Source organism: Vigna unguiculata, chromosome 4 (assembly GCF_037176805.1).
Source record: "Vigna unguiculata cultivar grain cowpea cultivar isolate G323 ecotype 2 chromosome 4, ASM3717680v1, whole genome shotgun sequence".
Lineage (NCBI taxonomy): Eukaryota > Viridiplantae > Streptophyta > Magnoliopsida > Fabales > Fabaceae > Vigna > Vigna unguiculata.
This window is the reverse complement of record NC_140795.1, coordinates 3,782,592-3,803,868: the sequence shown is the minus strand read 5'-3', so window position 1 is coordinate 3,803,868 and position 21,277 is coordinate 3,782,592. Positions and strand designations below refer to the sequence as shown.

Sequence of the window (21,277 nt, the reverse complement as noted above, 5' to 3'; positions counted from 1 at the left end):
TAATTTTTTTATCAGTGTTAGTAAAATCATTTCCTAATACAGACCAATTAAACTTTTCAAATCTAGGCCCCCGGTGTCTGTATTGTTTGTTGAGTTTATTAAGATTGATATTTAAGGCTTATAAAGACCTCACTCCTTTCATATTTTTCTTTCATATGTACCTGTTGCATGAGCAGAAGAGGAACCTGCTCAGTGAGAGTTGTTCGGGATATTATTGGTGGATCTTCTGAAGATTGACTCATGGATAATTTCTATTAATATCTTTAGGAGATGTTAAAAATATAGAAAATCTTCTATTCTGATGTAGGACTCTTAATATTTAACAAATATATATTTTTGTAATATTTCATGAACAATTACATAGATGCAAACTACATATATGAATATGAAGTTATGTTATTATTAATGTTCTCTCAAGGATAATCTCTAAAAAAAAAAAATTGATTCCATATCTTTTTATCAAATAATAATTATTTAGTATAATAGTCAGGGTGTCACAGGGTCGCCCAGGCGACCCATTGCACTTTTGGGCGAGCGAACGTCTCGCTTAGGCGAGGAGGGTCTCGCCTAAGCGAGAACGCGCGCATGGTTCTAATTCTGGAGGTCGAGCTCTCGCCTAGGCGAAGGGAGCTTGCCTGAGTGAGGGTCCTCCTCGCCTGGGCGAGACTCTTCTGCCTGAGCGAGATGTTGGGCGAGAAGGTGGCTGGAATTGATATTTTCTTTGATTTCAAAAGTGGACAACATGCTTGTATGAGTATTCTTTTAAGTTTATGAACTGGATGGCCTTTGTGAATGAGGTGGTGTATGAGTTATGATTTGTGGGCTTTAACATGATGTGAGCATGACGATTGTATGAGATGATTCATGAAAATGAAATGATGAGTTTGGTATGAGTTCAACATGAGATATGAAAGGGTTGGTATCAATGTGACATGGTAATGGTATGAGACAGAGCTCCATATTCTGGGCTCGAGAATAACGAGTTGGCAAGGTTTGGTTGGGAATACGAAAGATGCGGACAATGAGAAATTGTATGAGATGTATATGTATATGTATATTGTGTGTATGCATGCTGAATTTGTTTGATTGATTAAGAAAGCTTGGTCCGTGTCAATGCGTAAGTCCTTGGGATCTCTAGGTGAGATTCCCAGGGTCGTGCTTCAGTGGTCGGGACGTAATTCCACGGCCCCTGTTAGTGGGTGTCCATGGTGGTGCCCCATTTGTATAACTAGGAAAGGATTCAAGGTAAGGACTGCATCCTGACACTCTAAGGGGCCAGTTAGTCTCACTTAGAGCGGACTGACTCCTGTGGTGAGAGTAGCAGGAGGCCTGAAATTCATTAAGGGCTAACCTTGTGGTGAGAGAGATTTGATTCATCGTAACACTTGTAACACATAGCTCGGAGATGAGCAGCTCAGGGTCGAGCAGGGGTATCCACCACAAGTGCAAGCATCCGCTGAATCCGACCAAGTTATACGTATCCGGATGAGTCGAGTCAAGTCGTAGTGTATTGAATGAAGAGTCATAACATGCTTGGTTGTTATATGGATACTGAATGATGAAATATGAGTGACTATATGATGATTATGTTATTGGCTCTAGCTTACCCTGTGTATTGTATGGTTGTCTTGTATGTGGTTTTTCTTTCTTGCGATGATTATCAATTTAATTGATGGGAGCAGATGGGCGAGGTTCCAGGAGTCAGCAAGGAAGTGGAGACTCTGCTGCATAGTCACTGGTTGCTATTCCTGTATGAGTTCATTTAGGGTTGCAACCCATGTATCTGTTCGTCCTTAGTTTTATGCACTCTGATTAGCTTTTCCTCTAGTTTCTTTTAGGCATCGTGATATGCCATGGGTTGTATGGAGTTGATCCCAGACCGCATTTTTATGTTATCTTTATTGTGACATTCCTTTAATTTCACGTACTTAATTAAATGGGGTGTTATAATTTAATATTTTAAAAACATATATTTAATTAATACAATAATAAAATAAATTAACTAATGATGATCTTACTATTTAATCATTTTAATTTGATTGAATTTCAAATAGTACTTACCCAGTTAATTATGTAACTCTTGAAAAATTGGATTACGTTTGACCTAATTATAAAAGTTTAACTTAATTAATTTATTTAAGTTGAATTGGTTCATCATGTTATTCCATTTCATTATTATATATATATATATATATATATCACTTTTTTTCCCAACAATAATTAAAGATTCTAATTAAAAATTTTGATACATAATTTTTATGATTTTAAATAAAACTTGTATAAATATTTTTAACAACATCAAACCAAATGTAACTATTCATAAAAATCATAGTTCCAATTTTACATGAAATTCTTTTGTATAAGAGTTCCAGATTTACACCGATACATTATCGGGTTTTAATTTAATGAAGTGTGTTTAAAACATGTTTCTGCTTTTAATAAAAGATCCCTCGAAAAATCGGAAAATAAATTACTTTTTACTTCATATTTATTCTTTTACAATGCTAAATATATTTATATATGTGCCAATGTGAACAGTAAAATAGGGGTGTGAATAGAAATGTCTTTGGTACATGTTTTGCCGGCATTTTTCAAGATGGATAGCAACCAGGGTGGGTTGGATGAAGGTGAGTTGTTAATTGTTTCCTGAACCCATCAATTTCTTTTTGCACTCCATCTATTTTAAAAAATAACCATTTTAATCATAATAGGATTTTTAGAATTTTTAGAATAATATTTCCAAGACTTTTGAATAATATTTCCCAGACAAAATTTTCGAAATAAAAATTTCAAAATGCGTGAAATATTCCGAAACATATTTTAAGGGTAGATTTTTAGAACAAACTCATATAATACCTTATGGGAAAATTTAATAACTTCAATAATAAGGTACAAAAATAAGAAAAATAAAAGCTATTGTTTTAATAATTTAAAATGAAAACAATAATAAACATGAAACAAATATAAAATTGAAAATAAATATTTCATCCCTATATTCGAGTTAAAAAATCTCCCCTTATAAGAATATAGTATAAGAAAAACAAAATTATAATTATAAGTCAAATGAAGGACATATAATAATAATAAATAGCAACCAAACTGTGTGGAAGATTTTTCTTTTATAACATAAATTAATTTATAGAGGGCTTTTCAAATTTTATATGAAATCCTAGTGTTTTATCTTTTCTTGCATATTTTTCTTTCTTTTCGATTATGTTTTGGTTGACTTGAATTTAGTTGAATTACATTTTGTTGATTGATATTTATGAGAATTTCTTTTTAGATCAAAATCAATTATAATTACTTTTCAGTCATCATTACTTATAGGTTAGAGTTATTTATTGATAGATATTAATTAATTTTTTTATCAGTGTTAGTAAAATCATTTCCTATACAGATCAATTAAATTTTTTCAATGCTTGTAAGTGTTTTTTGTTATCAAATGTTACCAAAGTTAGTTTTTTGTACAAAGTGGGTCCAAATTTATTCACTATATTGATTAGAAAAACTCTAAACCAATCTTAATGCTAGTCATGAGAAAATTTTTAAACCAATCTTATGCCAGTTATGAGAGTTGAAATTAATTGTGGTTGTCACTAATTAAACATAATGTCATTCAATCATAGAAAACTTTGACATCAAACATGTTTAAGCCAAAATAATAACATCAATGGTTAAGTAGAAGACATACATTTTTTTAATTATTAAAAATAAGTTATAATGATAATTGAAATATTTTGTTTGAAAAAAGAATTAAAATTTAATATCTTATCCAAACAAAATACTAAAATAAATAAAATAAATATACTGATTTCAAAATCTTTTGAAGACGCATCAGATGAACAACACAGAGAAACCTAACAATAGATAGAAAATCTAAATCCAAAGAATTCCAAATTTATTCTCTGGCTAACATGGAGTAGGTCCTATCAATCAAATTCATGATGAACCCTCAGAGTTTCTTTCAATTTGAATGCTAATGCTATCTGTTTCAACAGAGCTTCTTCTCCTCCTGTTTCTCCATGCAGACTGAATCCGTTTAGCTGCATGTAATCTCCGATGAGGCAATTGATACCTAACATTATCTCCAATCCATGGTTTTCAGAATAGAAGTTAAATAAGGCATAAAAAGTAGAAAAGCAATTTCAAAACACTCATCATTTCTCTTTATTCATGTGTTTTTCAATGAACCATGTTACTTAAGTGTAAGTTAACATCATTTTTAAGGAAGAAAGATGAAAAGTGTGAATATTATTAGGTTGGAACATAAACTTAAATGCAATGATAAAGAATAATAGAAGACCTTATTGCTCCTTGAACACGAGGGTTCTGCAAGAATCTTGAGAAAAGACTAAAGACATCCTCAAGGTCTGCACGCCCAAGCGTAAAGGCCTCTACATTTGTTAAGCACCTTATTGAACTGTTGCTTAACTTTTCACAATCTGCAAGAGAAAGCATATTAGTGAGTCATGCATGTTGTTACTATAACTATGAAAACGTACAATTTTTTTGTGATAGCAATAAATAATGAAATTATAACTATAACAATAAATATAAATAATATTTACACTTTAATTATAGATAGTTTTTATTTATTTAATAGATGATTTTTTTTATTTAATTTAGAAAAATAGTTAAATTTGAAAAAAAGTTAATTTAAATAAAATAATAATTTGAGGAGTAAAAATGAGATAAAAAAAGGACACCAACATCAGAAATCCTAGATAATGTTCTATGTAAATATTATTTCTATATCTTACTTTGTACAAAAACTAATTCATACAGTAATTTAATAACTTCTTGTAGAAAACAAGGTTAGATATGATTTTGGTCTCATAACTTTGAGTGAGAATTGAAATTATTTCTTCCTTGAAATTTTGGTCCATTTTAGTTCGCAAATTTTAGAACTCTATAAATTTAGTCTCTTTTTAACCAAATTTTGTTAAATTTATTTGACAGTTTCAAATACATCTCATGATAACATTTGAGTGTTTCCATGGTTCAACACATTTCCGTTTTGATATTAATTAAGAAACTATCATGAAACTTGTTTGAAATATCAAATAAAATTAACAAAATTTGGTTAAAAAGACTAAATTTACAAAATTCTAAAATTAGAAGACTAAATTGAGCCAAAGTTTTGAAGAAGATCTAATTCTAATTTTCACTAAAAAAAACAAAAACATATTTAATCAAAAAAACAATTAAGAATTTATCACTATAGATCCTTGTAGTTTAGAGAGGAAATGATGATCGTTATAATCAAGGATTGGCAAACCTGTCCTGACAGAATCAGGGTCAAGATACGACGCGAGAAGTTCTAGTCCACAAGCATCACCAACCGATAGAATTCTAGTTTCATCTGCTGCAACGCTCTCTAACGTCCCACACACAACAAAGATCATCTTCTCTACAAAACCCCTCTCACTCAAAATTTTACTTCCCATCATGTATCTCTTTAGTTTTAGTCTCTCACAAATGGCACCTAACATTGCCTCATTCATCAGGCTAAATATTTGAACCTGCACATATTTTAAATCCTCAGAAAGTAAAATCACCATACATATGTTAACTTCTAAATCACACAGATCTTAAATATTTCACTCAACAACTAATCATACTTTATTTAATTGTTAATAGTCATTTAAGCCACAAATTTCTAGGGCATACTTTCTTCAAAAATTTGAAGATATGGCGTCTTATGTCTGTCTGGATATCATCTGGCAAAGTCTCCAGAATCGTTTCTTCATTGACACCCCTTGTTGCTGGCAAATCAAACCGTATAAATATTCGTATTCTCCTGCATTGCAGACACAATATCTCTCAGTTGATTATTATCCGTAATTCTTATAGGCTCTGTTTAGATACAAACTAAAAATGTTTCTCAGATTTTCTTTTCTCGAAGTGTTGAGAGTCTTTTGTGATTTCTCTACAACCTACAAATATTCTAAGTACAAAATTAAAATATATTATTATTGTCAGAAACATGAGATCTAACTGTAAAATTTATATGAAATATTAATCTTCCTAAAATCAGGAAAAAGATGATATTTATAATACTATAAACAGATAATACAGCTTATAACAAACTTAATCCAGATATTGTATCCGTTAAGATGTTATAATCATGTTAACCAAAAGACAAAACATTATAGTAATAATAACTTTATATAATAAAATTATATAAAATATAACAAACATCTCATACCTTCTTAAATCTTCTGGTAATCTAAGACGGTTCATCCATTGCTCGACATCACGATCTCTAAATTCCATTTCTGTCTTCCTGTAAGTGTTATGGAAGAAAAGAAACATGTGAAGCACATTATGACCAAGCAAGAGTATTGTTACAAGTTTGATGGATACCCAAAATGTCTATCAATATTCTGGCAAAAATGAAAAAGTAAAAGAAAGAAGCAAAAGCCGAGATTAGAAAAAGGAGCACCATGGGGATATCTGTCAAAACAAGTTTATGCTGTTTGTTACGTCTTTAGACGGAAGAGATTTACGAGGATATCAATAAGATTTGAGTTCAACCAAATAAGATATTGACATCGTTCTCGATCTAAAACTTTAAAACAATAGACTTATCGGTCTTATTCTTATATAGTATTTTATTTACTCATTTTTACTCGATATAAAACTTACACTCACTTATATTATAATATTATAGCAATAAGTTGTACCTGCTTTGAACGGCCTGAAGAAGGTTCTGTATGTTTGTAACGAGAAGTGTAAAAAAGCAAAGTCCCAATCCCATGATGGCCATTGTAAAATACACTTCCAACGGAAATTTTGAGCTTGGAGTTAGATTATCTGCTAGAGTAATGATTTGCTGCATCATAGATCACGAGGGTATGCTTATCAGTAGATGAGAGGAAATTTACAGTAGGATATAAAAACTATATACATATAAGAGAGAATTAGTTTGCAGTATATTGAAGTGGTAACACTCAAGGTAGAAAAGAAGTTAGAAAGAAATAAGAAAACAACGTACCTTGAAGCCCCAAAACATTGAAAATGAAATTTTTTTTGTGAGACTAGTTTCAGTAGAAAGTGGTACAATATCTTGAAAGATCCCATAGTGACTAGCGGAAGAGGAACTCAAACAAGCAGTGACATTTTCATTATCTTTCCAGAGGCCAGGTGCATCGCTACTGCTACAATAAGTAAATGCTAAGCATGTAGTTTTAATGGAATTGATATTGTTGCAGGCATTTAGCAAGCATTCATTAACTCTCTGCAACAAAGAAGATGAAGAAAAAAAGAAGAGACATCACAACTCATCTCAACAATTATCTTCAATATACATAAAAAACTGTAGAGAACACAGAAAGAGAAGAAAGAAATAATGAAAGAAGGAAAACAGTGCCCTTCTGTCAACAGTGATCGATATGGGTTTCTTTAATAAAATCATTTATAATTATATAGTTATTCACTCTTATTTTCTGTTCACTTTCATATTTTAATTTTACCTTTTATAATATAATTATGTATTAAATAAATTATAAATGAAAATAAAAATTTTTATTTAAAAATATATTACAGTAATGAAATAATAATTAAAAATATTTATTATATTTAAGACACAATCAATAAAACATAATAATTTGCGCTGCAAATCATCTAGAACGGACATAAATGTCTAGTCCACCCCATATTTTATTAAAACAAACCAGTCTGTATAACCCACCCCGTTAGGAAATTGCTTCTTGCACCCCTCGAACTTGAATTGCATCTCAAATGTGTAAAATATGATAAATAATTTTACGTGTTTCAAATTTAATCATAAATTTTATCTCTCTTCTCCGTTCTCATCTCTCCTTTCCCCCTACTTCCTATGATTTTATCCCAAAGTAATTCTATTTTTCATTTCTTTTTTATTAGGCAGCACATTGTATAGTAATTTTAAGTTGAAATTATTTATTTCAAAATATTTAAAATATTTAAAATCGAAGTCGACTCATGATTCTACGACTTCAATTTAAAGAGAACTTCAATTTAAAATATTCAAAACTAAATTCATATACAGCTTCAACTTTTAAAATATTATAAACTAAAATCGTGTTATTTTAGTATGACCTTATATAACTTCATCACTTTCATAAGTATTTCAAACCTGTCCATTTCGGTCATCTTTAAAATTGTACTAGAATAGTGTTTTTTCCGATAAAAGAGATCAGTTTCAAATAAATCTGAAAGTAAAATTGAAATTCCAAAATATGAGAGTGCGGGTAGAAATTGATAGGGTGCAGGAAGCAACTGCGCATTACCGTCATTTAAGGGTTAAATATGTTTTTATCTCTTAAGTTTTAGTAAATTTTGGAATTAGTTTCTCTTTGAAATTTTATACCAATTTAGTCCTTTAAAAATGTGTGAATTTAGTCATTTTAACCATTGTTAAGTTCATCTGACGTTTCAAGCGTATTTCACGAAAGTATTTGAATTGTTTATCCCGTTTACCACGTTTTTGCTTCAATGTTAATTCAAATATTATCATAAAATGCGTTTAAAATGTCAAATAAACTTAATAAAATTTAGTAAGAAAAGCTAATTTCATGCATTTCTAAATATAAATAACTAAATTGGTATAAAATTTTAAAGAGAGACTAATTCTAAAATTGGTTGAAATTTGAGGGACCAAAATCATATTTAACCCAATATTTAAAGCAGAGGTATGAAATTTAATGAGGCTTCAAACACTCACCTCTATACCAAATACATACCAGATGGAACCAACAACATAGCCGAATGGCACAACGATGAGAAGATTTTTAAAGATTTTAGCCGGGGTTGACGTTTCCCTTGTAAACCATCGAATTCGCAGCAACCTGACTAATCTCAGAAAATACATCGTAAAGATTTCTATTCCCCGATCAAATATGATGCTAGTTTCTTCAAAAAATCCCAGGTCATAAAGTGGTCCTAGCAATAACTGCATGCAAATATTTCACTATATATGTTAAGGAATTTCAAGAGTACATTCACTATTGAAAAGTCTTTCCTTCCTCACATTATTTATGATTTGTGTTGGGTTTATAACAATACAAAACACATAGTATAAACTTGGTTATCTTAAAATCCTTTTTTAACTTTCTTTCTCGTACACAGTTGATACCAATTGTCAGGTTTGAAAATGCAGAATACAAAATAATCGGGAGCAAATATTGTATTAAAAATAGCAGATTGTGTATGATTTGTTAGAAGAAGATGTGAGAATTAGAAGAGAGAACTTAATTTTCTTGCTTGAAAATCTAAACTCTTTACTAGGAGTTTCTTTGATTAAGATTTCAGTACGGAATTTTCTACATCTTTCTTAGTTATAAACTTTCTAATTTTCATAGACTTTATTTAAGAAAACTCAAAATACATTCTAGACTTTTTTTTTTTTATTTCAAATTTCAATAACATGATTATCTGTAGAGAAAACATTGATATTAAGCTTTCATGTTAAACAATAATGACGATATAAGTTAACCTTCTATTTGGACGAAACATTTCAACAATGCTAAGAAATGCACTGTATTTGAATTACTTGCAATTAAATTTCTTTTATTTTCTAAATAATTTATTTGGACAAAGAAATTAAAATATCTTACATTTCAATTTCTTTTTTGGATAAAATAATTGAATTTCTTGTGAGATAAAATTTCATTTTATCAATATTTATTTTAAGTTTAATTATGTTTTGAGTTCATGATAAATTTGAAACGGGTCAGTCAAGCTTATCGGGTCAACATGTCAGTCGGGTCGTTGGGCCTGCCTGACACGTTTGGGTCGTCAGGCCCGTCTGACACCTCTAGGTCATTTGGCCTGCCAAAACCGTGTGGGTCACTAGGCTCGCCAATCCTGCTTGGGCCATCAGACCCGCTGACCCGTCTTGGTTGTCAAGTTGGTTCAGCCCGTCTCTGTCTTCCAGCCCACACGACTTGTTTGGGTCGTCATGCCCGCCCGACCCGTTTATGTCGTAGGGTCAGTCCAATCTGTCTAGGCCGTTGGGCCAGCCCAACACATCTTAGTCATCGGGCCTACCTGGGCAGGGTGGGTTGTTGGGGTTGACCGACATGTTTGAGTTGTCAAGCTCGCCCGACCCATATGTGTCACCAAGTCACCCCCCATTCGTTTAGGTCGAGCCCTCTTACATGTCTAAGTCGTCGGGCTTGCTTGACCCGTCTGGGTCGTCAGGCCCGCCTAACCCGTCTGAGTCGTCGGGCCGTCTGGATCATTGGGCCGCCTGACTCATCTAGGTCGTCAGGTCCGCCTGACCCGTTTGGGTCATCAAGCTCGCCTGACCTGTCTGCGTCTCGGGCCCGCTCGACCCATCTAGGTCGTCGGGCCTGCTCGACCTGTCTGAGTTGTCAGGCCTGCTTGACCCGTTTGTGTCGTTAGGTTGGTTCGATCCGTCTGATCATCTGGCCAACCCAACCTGTCATGGTTGTTAGGTTTGCCGAGTCCATTTGGAATTGAGTCAAGAGTGTGAGGTTGAGTAAGAAGAATTTCAAATTCCACATTTTTTTAGGGTATTTGAATTTTTTCTAATTTAACTAATTGAAATACTTCAAAGAAATGCATGCATTTTAAATGCTTTTCAATTTTTCTATCCAAACAAAGCATTTCATTACAAAGAATTTCAAATTCTCCAAATAAATGAATCACTTTCTTGAATTGTCTCATCCAAACATACCATAAAGAAATTGCAGCGAGCAAACTCTGCTAAAGAAATTTAAAAAACTGAAAATTCACAAAAAAAAAAGAAGGGAAGAAATTTACGTCAGGGAGGGAACCCGCAATGCATAAGTCGATTAAAAAATAAGTCTGCAGATACTTAAGCGCAGTTTTCTTGGGATGGTCAATTAAATGTGCAGCTCGTGAAGATGACTCATGAGAAACGTAGGCCATCCTAAACTGCAGAGAAGCAATTTAACAGAGTTATTTACGCTTTAAATTATGAAAATGAAGCAAAGTACAGCGAAAAAATATCCTACTCCCCATCATTTAATTGTTTTCATTAGTTTACTCTCTTCTCACTCACACTTCATCACCTACCATGGTTGATCATGAGTCTAACAATATAATTTTTCTCATACATGTGATATTATTAGGTATCAACATAACAGCATAACAGCACACCACAGTTAAAAAGTTATTCCGTGATCATAGTCGTGACTGTTACACGAACCTTACAAGAAAAAAAAAATGATAAAAATGGAAGCCAAGTTTTAAATTCAATAGACATTTTTATTATAATGGACAAATTTTAGGTATGATGCAAAAAGGAAACAAAAGCATGATTCTGAGACTGTTTAAACGAAAATTCAGCAGATTATGTTATATACACTAACAGAGAAAGCAGCTTAAATATATGTCTCAAAAGTAACAATATAGTTATAAGATTGAAAGAAATAAACAACCATGAGAGAATTCTTAAGAGTTACCTGCAAAACAATGTTTACCCACTGCATGGCAGTATTCAACCTCCAAATTGTTTCAGAAAGCAGAGAATCAGTTAGGTCCGCAGAAATACACATATTTTCCTGCATTCAACAAGCTAGAAAAAATAACCTATGTGTTTGGATGAAGCATTTCAACAATGTTGAAAAATTGAAATACATTTTATTTGAATTGTTTATATTTAATTCCCTTCATTTTTTAAATAACTTGTTTGGATAAAGAAATTAAAATACCTTACATTTCAATTTCTTGTTTGGATAAGACAATTAAATTTCTTGTGAGATAAAATTTCATTTTAACAATATTTATTTTAGGTTTAATTATGTTTTGAGTTCATGATAAATTTGAAAACGGACTCGACGACCCAAATAGGTCGGACCGACCTGATGACCTAGTCGGGATGATTCGACCCAATGACCTAGTTGGGCCGACCAGGAAACCCAAACAGGCTAGGCCGATCCGACGATCCAAACAGATATGACTAGCCCAACGACCCATACGGGTCGGTCGTGCCCGTCAATTTCATAGACCTAGCCTAGGTCTTTGGCCCGGATTGGCCCTACTAGGTTGTCGGGCTTGCCAGGTCCATTTGGATTGTCTGACTGAGCTAGCCCGTTTAGGTAGTCAGGACAGTTAGGCCCGTCCTGGTCATCGGGCTCGAATGATGGTCAAGTCATGTTGGGCCGAACTGAGATGACCTGGGTTGGCGTCAGAAGGTTCAATAATATATTTTTCATGTTTAAGAAAAAAGCCCATGTATTGTCCATGACCCACAAGGCTTTTGTGGAGTTTTTGGTTTTATGGGCTTCTTTAATGTGTGACTTTTTGGTTATGTGGACTTTTTTGGCCCTAGCCCATGTGGGTTAGTGTCAAGTCCCGTGCATTAGGTCAAATTGAAAACTCTACCAAAGAGTCCATAGTATGAGATTGAGTGAGAAAACTTTCAAATTCTATCTATTTTAAAGATATTTGAATTTTTACTAATTTAACTAATTGAAATACTTCAAAAAAAAAATCTGTTCAAACAAAACATTTCATTATAAAGAAATATAAAATCTTTAAAAAAATAAATTATTTTAGGCCATAATATTTATGCCATTGTTATAAGTATTTGTTGAAGTGATCAGAGTTTGTATCATTCAAACAAAGATTAGTAACCAACTAGATACAACATGCAATATTTTAAATAAAAAATAAAGAGGAGACCATACCTTCTGCAAATAGAGCATGAAGACATATGATGGACCCACAAAAACTGTCACCAAGCAACAGATATAAAAAAACTTATTCCATCGTTGAACCTGTTTATTATGTGGATTCATAATTGGAAGATTTTTAATGAACAAAAGGAGCCTTTTTGCCCTACTCCTGCTGGCATCCCCATGAAGGGTATTGGGAAACTGAAAGTTTTCAAAGTTGAAATATGTTGAGCAACAAGCGTTAATTTTGTCTAAGTGATTCACTAGATAAAATCATTATTAAACTCGATCGCAGAAGCATCTTGTGCATGATACACGCAAAAGCTTTAAGAACCATGACACACAAAGTGTAATGTTGGCAACTTCAACAGGAAGTTGAGAAAAAAGGATAGATGGTGTACCTTATCATTGAACATATCCGAAGGGTTTGAATTCCTTTGCAGGGTAGCCTGGAGGTAAATTGGGCAAGTTAAACAATATGCATCATGACACATTCCCAGTGATCCAGACTTAACTAAATATTTATTGTTGCTATCATAGTTGTTGAGAAAATCATTTTCTGGTGTTTGGGACTGTGGTGGTGCCTCCATATTTTCCTGAAAAAGGTTTCCAGGTAAAGCAAGGGTGTTATAGAAAGAGGGGTAAGAGATGTGACCTGTGAGAAGGAACCACCACAAATTGTTTATAGTTTCAGAGTGCAGATATTGAAAGTAAACCAAGACATATATAAGAAAAGAGTGTGAAGGGTTCATGAGGGAGTCTTCTTCTTCGTCTTCGTCTTCGAGGAAATAACAGTGAAAAGAAAGTACATTACTTGCGCGTGGGTCCTTCCCTCACAATTTATCTGCTCTTTCTTCTTTCGGTGCACCTGGGCAGCTTCTTCTCATGAACTATATATTTTTTGAATAATGGTATGTGTGAGGATTTGTGTTATTACAATTTTATAATTTTTTTTTTAAATTTTAGTTCTTTTATAATTTGATTTTCTAATTCTTTAAAAAGAATCAATTTAATTTTCTATGTTAAATTGATGTTGTTATCATTTTGTAGAATTTTCCTTTTTTAATTTAAAAAAAAATTAGAGTAAAATATATTTATAGAGAAAACTTAGAAACTATGGAGGTGCGTGAATAAGATAATACATTTCACATTGCATAACCCCAGATGTCAAGATAAATTTTAAATTTTTAAATTCATGGAAGTATAGATTGAAACTATATATGGAGGTGCGTGAATAAAAATGTCTAGGAAGAAGAACTGTGAATGTCTGAAATTGAAGTTAAAAGCTTAAGATAAATGTTGAATGAAAAAAACAAAAATTAAACTGTGATGCACATCTAACTCTGTAATTTCTCTTAAAAAATGTAAAGGTTCACAGCTCACAACTATGTGTAGTACCCATAATTTATGTAAATCGACCAATTATCTAGTTCAATCATTTTCGTTGTGTTTAAAATTTGTATTTATTTATATACTATAAATTCATCTAAAAATTTTCACTTTTTTTATTGATTTTATTCTTGCAAAGTGTTTGACATCGATATTCATAAATGTAGATGCTTAAAAAAGACTGTAAACTTAATGGTTGGAATAATAGAATACAGATATGATATTTTAAAATATTTATTTTTTATGAAAATAAAAAAGAAATAAAAATATAAACTTTTTTAAAAAGGTTTGACAAGAATTGATCATTGCTATTTTTCATTCGTAAAGAAATTAAGATTTGCGTAGTTTTATATGAAAAATTATTTAAAAATATTTTTCAATTTTCTTTATTTTGTGAACAAGATAAGAATAGGTATTTGGATATTCTTTTCAGAAACAATAACTATGAAAAAAATGGTGGTTACCGTATACCTGAAGACGAATATGCCATACGACAAAAAATACTCACCCCTTAAAAGAAGATTGTTGGAAATAGTCTAAATGTGAGTCAAAGTCTCACATTAGATAAAATAGTTAAAGCTAAAAACTACATAAGATAAAAATACTCATGAACTCACTATGTTGGATTAAAAATGGTGTCAAATATCTCATATATATATATATATATATATATATATATATATAACTAATGAATTGCTATTTGTTTGGATGTTGATTTGATTTTTTTTTTCATTTTAAATTTTTTATGTCTTTTAATTATTTAAAAATGGACCTACAGACACCAAAAAGTAAAAAAAAAAATATTTTTTCATTTTTAATGTCTTTTATACTTTTTCATTTTTTTTAAAGAAAAGGTATATTTGAAAAAGTGAGATGTCATGGTAAAAAAGATAGTGATATGAGGAGTGAAAATAGGGTTATAAAAAATATAAAATAATGGGTGTAAAGAGGAAAAATGTAGTCCAGTCAAAAAAGAAGGGAAGTGCGCGACTTAGTAAAGAGAAGTAAAGACCCAAAACATATTAAAAGAAAAGTAAAAGAGAGACGTAGATGAATAAAACGAATAAAACGTGGGTCTCACCACCATACTAATTTAATCCAATAAATACATAAAACCCCGCGTTAATCATCACAATTCCACTCACAATTGAGCCTAAAAGCCTTCAAATTAGACAACAGATTAGTGCATCAAAGTAAAGCATCCAATAAAAAAAAAGTGGGGTCCTTCCGCCCTATATTTCTTATTCGCAAACAAAACTTAAAATGACAAACACATAAATGGTTCAAATCCTATGAGAATAGTGAGAGATAAAAATTATTCAAACCAAATCAGCATTCATCTCCGAAATATGATAAATTTAGCAAGAAATAGCCAATCCAATTTAACCTTTGCAAATTTGGGGAGAAAGTGCTAAAAAGTCATGTTATCATATTTATCGTTTATTCACATCTCTAGTTTCCTACAGATCTCCATCTAATCTAATATCAATCCACAATCATCTCAATGTTTATTTTGAAAGTCTGAATTAACATGGCTTAACCGTTTCTTTTTGTATCTCCATGCAACCTGAATACGGATTGCTGCAAAGGATCTCCAATAAGGTGATTCATACCTAAAATAACACAATTATCAAAGATATCTCAGTCATAAACACATTGAGCCAGAGTTAATGAATTAGGCTCAATTGTGGAAAGTTAATGAATTAGCCAGTTTATAGCTGTTTTTATATGTTTTGAGTACAACGGTCAGAAACATATGACTCTATAAATTGTATTGGTGATCGCATAAATAACCAAAGTTGAATCAAGTTTTTTCATAATCCAGAGTTTGATGTCTATACTTTTGATCTCTGATTTAGAATGTTAAGTCATCAAGCACATTACCCTTGCACCAAGTAATTCTACAACATGTCTCTAACAGAGTAGTCTCTGAAGGAGGATCCAGGTGAAAAACAAAAGAAAGAAGGTATATTGCTATATATTGCTATACCTGCGCTGACAGAAGAATGCTCAAGATACCATGTCAGAAGTTCTTCACCACAAACATCTCCTTCAGATAAAGGAATTCTAATACCATCTTCTCCAATGCTCTCCAATTTGCCACGCACCACGAATACCATCTTCTCTACCACACTACCTTGACTCAAAATTCTACTTCCTTTAATGTAAGTAGCTTGTCTCAGTCTCGCACAAATGGCATCTAAGACAGGTTCATCCATCAGAGCAAATATTCGAACCTGAAGATTTTAGATCCTCATGTCATGGTTACAAATTGTTAGAGTAAGAATGTAAATATACCATCTTCAAAAGCTTTCATGATTGTTCACACAATTGCCTCAATACATAGATTCATCATGAGGGCATATTGTTTTTCCTTCAAAATTGTTCTAAACTACATATTGCAAACCATTCAAGTGTAAGCATGATAACTAGTCATCTATGCAACAGATATTCTAGTGCTTACTTTCTTAACAAATTTGAAGAGATGGCGTCTTATATCCATTTGGAGGTCTTCTAGAAAGTTCTCCATTAGTGTTGCTTCATTCACCCCTCTTGTTGCAGTCCAACTATATCGTTCAGCCTCTCGTACTCTCCTGCGTGACAAACATATCTTTTATTTACTTTTACATCCGTTTGATCCATTATTTCATATGACAATGAAGGGTAAGAAGATTCACCATAGAGACACAACACCAACGATACTCAAGCCAAACCACATAAGAGAATAACACCATATTCAATTCAAAACCTTAAGTTTGTTTTATGTTGCTCAACCTTCTTTTTTTTCACCTGAGATTCAAGACTCACATTTGGATTTCTAAAACATAATAACTAGATAAAATGACAACAGTAAAATTTTGGCCTATAGACATTCTACATCATAGAACTGTGATGTTTTTCAGTTTGTTTAACTTTTAACAACTTAGATTTTGGGTCATGAGACATTGCCAAGAAGGGAGTTGTGGAAGGGGGTGGGAGTTAATAATCAATGACTTGAATCAAAAAATAGACAAATAGTTCATTGATAATGTTGGAGTGATTTATGAAAAAAAAAAATGGGAAAATATTATACCTTCTGAGGTATTCTGGTAAGCGCCTATGACTCATCCATTGCTCAACATCACCGCATCTAAGTTGCATTTCTAGCCTCCTATAAAAGAGAATGAAGAAAAAAAAAATCAAGCATGATTCAACACCAAACACATTAGCACTTGATCATCAAGGTTTGCTTAAAAGTTGCAGTATAAGGTAAGTTTTACCTCCGTCCAAGACCTTGAAGAAAGTTCTGAATGTTTCCAATGAGAAGCGCAAAAAGCAAAAGTCCCATTCCTATGATGGCTATAGTAAAAAGGGTTTCATACACAAAGTCGCTTGGTGTTTGGTTACCGGCCAGAGTACTGATTTGCTGCATAAAGATCAAATTGGGTATAATTTCTATACATATTAAACCATTCATATGCATTCACTAGTTTGATACTGAGTTAGTAAACCATTTATATGCATTTGAGATTTCTACATTGAGTTACATAGCTGAATAAAAAGAAGTGCATACCTGTAACCCCCAAAATAGAGCATATATGTATTTGGTGACGATGTCTGTTTGTGTAGTAAGAGGAACAGCATTGTTATAAATCCCATAAGCAAAAGAACCTGTGGAAGAGGAATTCCAACATGCAATAGCATCTGCATTGTTGTTCCACTGGTTTGATGATAAGCCAAGCTGATTGTCCCCAACATGGCTATGTCCACAATCAATGAATGCCAGACATCCAGGGATATTAGAACTTTGGCACGCATTTCGAAAACATTGATTAACCCTCTGGAAGAAGAAGAATCATACCAAGTCAAATGTTAACCTCCATTTACTGCATCAAAATCCTTGATTCTGATTGAATCACTTCTTAAATGGCTTAATTAAGGAATGGTTCGTTGAATGTCACTTCTTAAATGAATAACCAAAGAAAAACTGAGTCAATAATATATATATATATATATATATATATATATATATATTTCCGAGACAAAATTTTCGAAATAAAATTTTCAAAATGCGTGAAATATTCCGAAACATATTTTAAGGGTAGATTTTTGGAAGAAACTCATATAATACCTTATGGAAAATTTTAATAACTTTAATAATAAGGTACAAAAATAAGAAAAATAAAAGCTATTGTTTTAATAATTTAAATTGAAAACAATAATAAACATGGAACAAATATAAAATTGAAGATATAAAAAAGATGACTAGTTTTGAGAAAAAATTATTAGAAATAGTCCAAATATGAGTCATATAGAGATAAAATAGACAAAATTGAAATACCTATCATTGTGTTAAAGTTTTTAATAAATTTTAGATTAAAAATGATGTGAAATATATAAAATATCAAAAATATGTGTAAGATTAATGAATTATGGTTTGTTTGGATATTGATTTGATTTTTTTAATTTTAATTTTTTTAATTTTTAATTTTTAAAAATAGACCTATAGACACGAAAAAGTCAAAAAAGAAAAACATTTTTCATTTTTAATGTCTTATATACTTTTTCATTTTTATTTTAAAAAAAATTGTATATATGAAAAAGTGAGGTACCATGGTAAAAAAGATAGTGATATGAGGAGTGAAAATAGGGTTATGAAAATATAAAATAATGGGTGTAAAGAGGAAAAATGTAGTGCAGTAAAAAAAGAAAGGGAGGTGCGCGACTTAGTAGAGAAAAAGAAAAGTAAAGACCCAAAACATATTAAAAGAAAAGTAAAAGAGAGAAGTAGATGAATAAAACGAGGTGTACGTCTCATATTATTACCTTTTAGAGCTTCTGTTCTTATCACAGTTTCAAGATTCTGTTTCTTTACTTTTCTCAATAGTTTGTCTTTATGTTGAATATGGTATCAAGAGCACAGTTCGTCCTGTGAGAGTGCATAGTCCTGCGAAAGGCAATCTTAAAGAATATCAAGAAGCGGTGTAGGTATCAAAGATTGATAGGTTCTTGCATTCACAGAGTCCAGATGGCTGGGAATGGAAGCACAATCCAAGGTGCACTACCACTGTTTGATGATTGGAAAATAAAGATGAAGGCTGTGTTTCAGTTCCAAGATGTGGCAGACATAATTGAAACCGGTCCTGGAGAGCTTGGCAGCAAAGCAACATAATTGAAACCAGTCCTGGAGAGTGTTGGAAGGGTGAAGGTGCCAAGAACAAGTCCAAGAATCAAGCCAATTTGGCTAAAGATGAGGCTGCCTCTTCAGATTCAGATGTTGTAATGTTGATGGTCAAGACCAATGATATTAGTACAGATGAAAAATCCTCATGGTACCTAGACTCCGAATGTTCCACACACATGACAGGTAGAAGAGATTAGTTCATTAAGATTGATGCAAGATTAGATTTGCAGATGACAGCAGCTTAAACTCATAAGGTGTTGGTCGTGTGGTGTTGAGAGACTCTAATGATAGAGAAGTGGTTATTGATGATGTGCTATATGTGCCAGGTTTGAAGACAAACCTGTGAAGCCTTGGCCAACTGCAGTAGAAAGGTTTCATTATGGAGATGAAGGAGAATGGACTGAGTGTATATGATAGCAAGAAGAACGTTCCGAGTTGCTATGAACACTCGAAGGCACCAATGTTTTGCCACTTCAATAGATAAAGATGAGTGGTTGTGGCATAACAGATTTGGACACTTGAACTTTCAACATCTGCACCAACTAAGCCAAAAGAAAATGGTTATTGGGCTGCCAGAAGTCAGAGTTCCAAATGAAGTTTGCAAAGGAGGCATTCAATGCAAACAGACTAGACCAAGATTCAAAAAGTTTGTTCCAACCAAAGCCACTGAGAAACTTGGTGTGATTTACTCTGATGTGTGTAGACCAATGCAGGCTGAGACACCTAGTGGAAACAGGTATATAATAACGTTTGTTGATGATTTTACCAGGAAAATGTGGTCCTACCCGATAAAGAGGAAGAATGAGGTGTTCTCTGTGTTCAAAAGATTCAAGAAATTGGTTGAAAGGTAGAGTGGATGTAACGTGAAGGTGTTGAGGTCTGATGGAGGAGGAAAATATGCCTCAACTGAATTTGCTGATTTTTGTGAAAAGGAGGGAATTATTCATGAGTTCACCCCACCATATACCCCTCAGCACAATGGAGCTGCGGAAAGAAGGAATAGGACGCTCCTAAACATGATAAGGTGTATGCTGAAAAATAAGAACTTACCAAACTATTTCTGGGGAGAAGCAGCCAATGCAGCCACATATGTGATAAACAGATCTCCCACTAAACGGCTGGAGATGATGACTCATGAAGAGACGTGGTCAGGAGAAAAACCAGATGTTGCACACCTAAGGATCTTTGGTTCTTTATGCTTCAAACACGTACCCGAACAGTAGAGGAAAAAGCTAGATGACAGAAGCAAACTGCAAATTATGATTGGCTATCATGAGACAGGTGGCTACGAGGTATATGACCCCATTTTGAAGCAGGTGTCAGCAAGTAGGGATGTTTACATTGATGAGTCATCAGGCTGGAGTTAGAGAACTAACATAGAAGAAGTGAGTGGTTCAAAAATCATGATGGAAGAAGAAAGTTCGGCAGGTCAAGATAACTCCACTACGCAGACCACGAGAAAATCAGGGAAGGTATGACAACTTCCCTCTTATCTTCGTGATTATGACATGTCTCATGATGCAACGGTAACAACAGAGGGAAACCTTGTTCACTTTGCACTAATTGCAAAATCTAAACCCATTTCATTCAAAGAAGCAGCAAGATATGGTCATTGGTGGAAAGCTATGGAGGAGGAAATTGATTCTATCAAAAGGAATCAAACTTGGGAGTTAGTGGAGCTTCCACCAAACAGGAAGCCCATTACTCAAATGGATTTACAAAGTCAAAGTGCACGCAAATGGTGATGTGGTGAGGCACAAAGCCAGGCTTGTGGCCAAAGGCTTCATGCAGAAAGCTGGTGTAAATTACGGTGAAGTCTATGCGCCTGTGGCCATAATCGAAACTGTGAGATTATTAGTTGTGGCTATGGCAACAAATGAGAGTTTGATTTTACATCAATTAGATGTAAAATCTGCATTGTGGTGAGGCATAAAGCCAGGCTTGTGGCCAAAGGCTTCATGCAGAAAGCTGGTGTAAATTACGGTGAAGTCTATGCGCCTGTGGCCATAATCGAAACTGTGAGATTAGTTGTGGCTATGGCAACGAATGAGAGTTGGATTTTACATCAATTAGA

At 32.8% G+C, this 21,277-nt stretch overlaps 2 protein-coding genes across 3 annotated transcripts; both read right to left on the bottom strand.

Annotated features, from left to right (window-relative positions):
• Window positions 1-3,795: 3,795 nt before the first annotated feature.
• Window positions 3,796-13,519, bottom strand: LOC114182036 (putative cyclic nucleotide-gated ion channel 20, chloroplastic). 2 transcript variants are annotated; one of them, XM_028068778.2, is made up of 12 exons: window positions 13,052-13,518; window positions 12,663-12,851; window positions 11,436-11,534; window positions 10,771-10,905; window positions 8,708-8,935; window positions 6,998-7,240; window positions 6,687-6,835; window positions 6,209-6,286; window positions 5,671-5,800; window positions 5,279-5,522; window positions 4,304-4,442; window positions 3,797-4,075 (listed from the first exon to the last, which is right to left on the bottom strand). In XM_028068778.2, the coding sequence occupies exons 1-12, from the start codon at window positions 13,400-13,402 to the stop codon at window positions 3,940-3,942; spliced, it is 2,121 nt and encodes a 706-aa protein (XP_027924579.2). In that variant the 5' UTR covers window positions 13,403-13,518; the 3' UTR covers window positions 3,797-3,939. The 2 variants fall into 2 exon arrangements, with proteins under 2 accessions (XP_085528617.1, XP_027924579.2); XM_085672491.1 differs by lacking the exon at window positions 12,663-12,851 and having other exon boundaries at window positions 3,796-4,075; window positions 13,052-13,519.
• Window positions 13,520-15,716: 2,197 nt separating this feature from the next.
• Window positions 15,717-17,902, bottom strand: LOC146886654 (putative cyclic nucleotide-gated ion channel 20, chloroplastic). The gene is made up of 6 exons (XM_085672608.1): window positions 17,897-17,902; window positions 17,593-17,859; window positions 17,300-17,445; window positions 17,113-17,190; window positions 16,504-16,633; window positions 15,717-16,276 (listed from the first exon to the last, which is right to left on the bottom strand). The coding sequence occupies exons 1-6, from the start codon at window positions 17,900-17,902 to the stop codon at window positions 15,941-15,943; spliced, it is 963 nt and encodes a 320-aa protein (XP_085528734.1). The 3' UTR covers window positions 15,717-15,940.
• Between the last annotated feature and the right edge of the window lie 3,375 nt (window positions 17,903-21,277).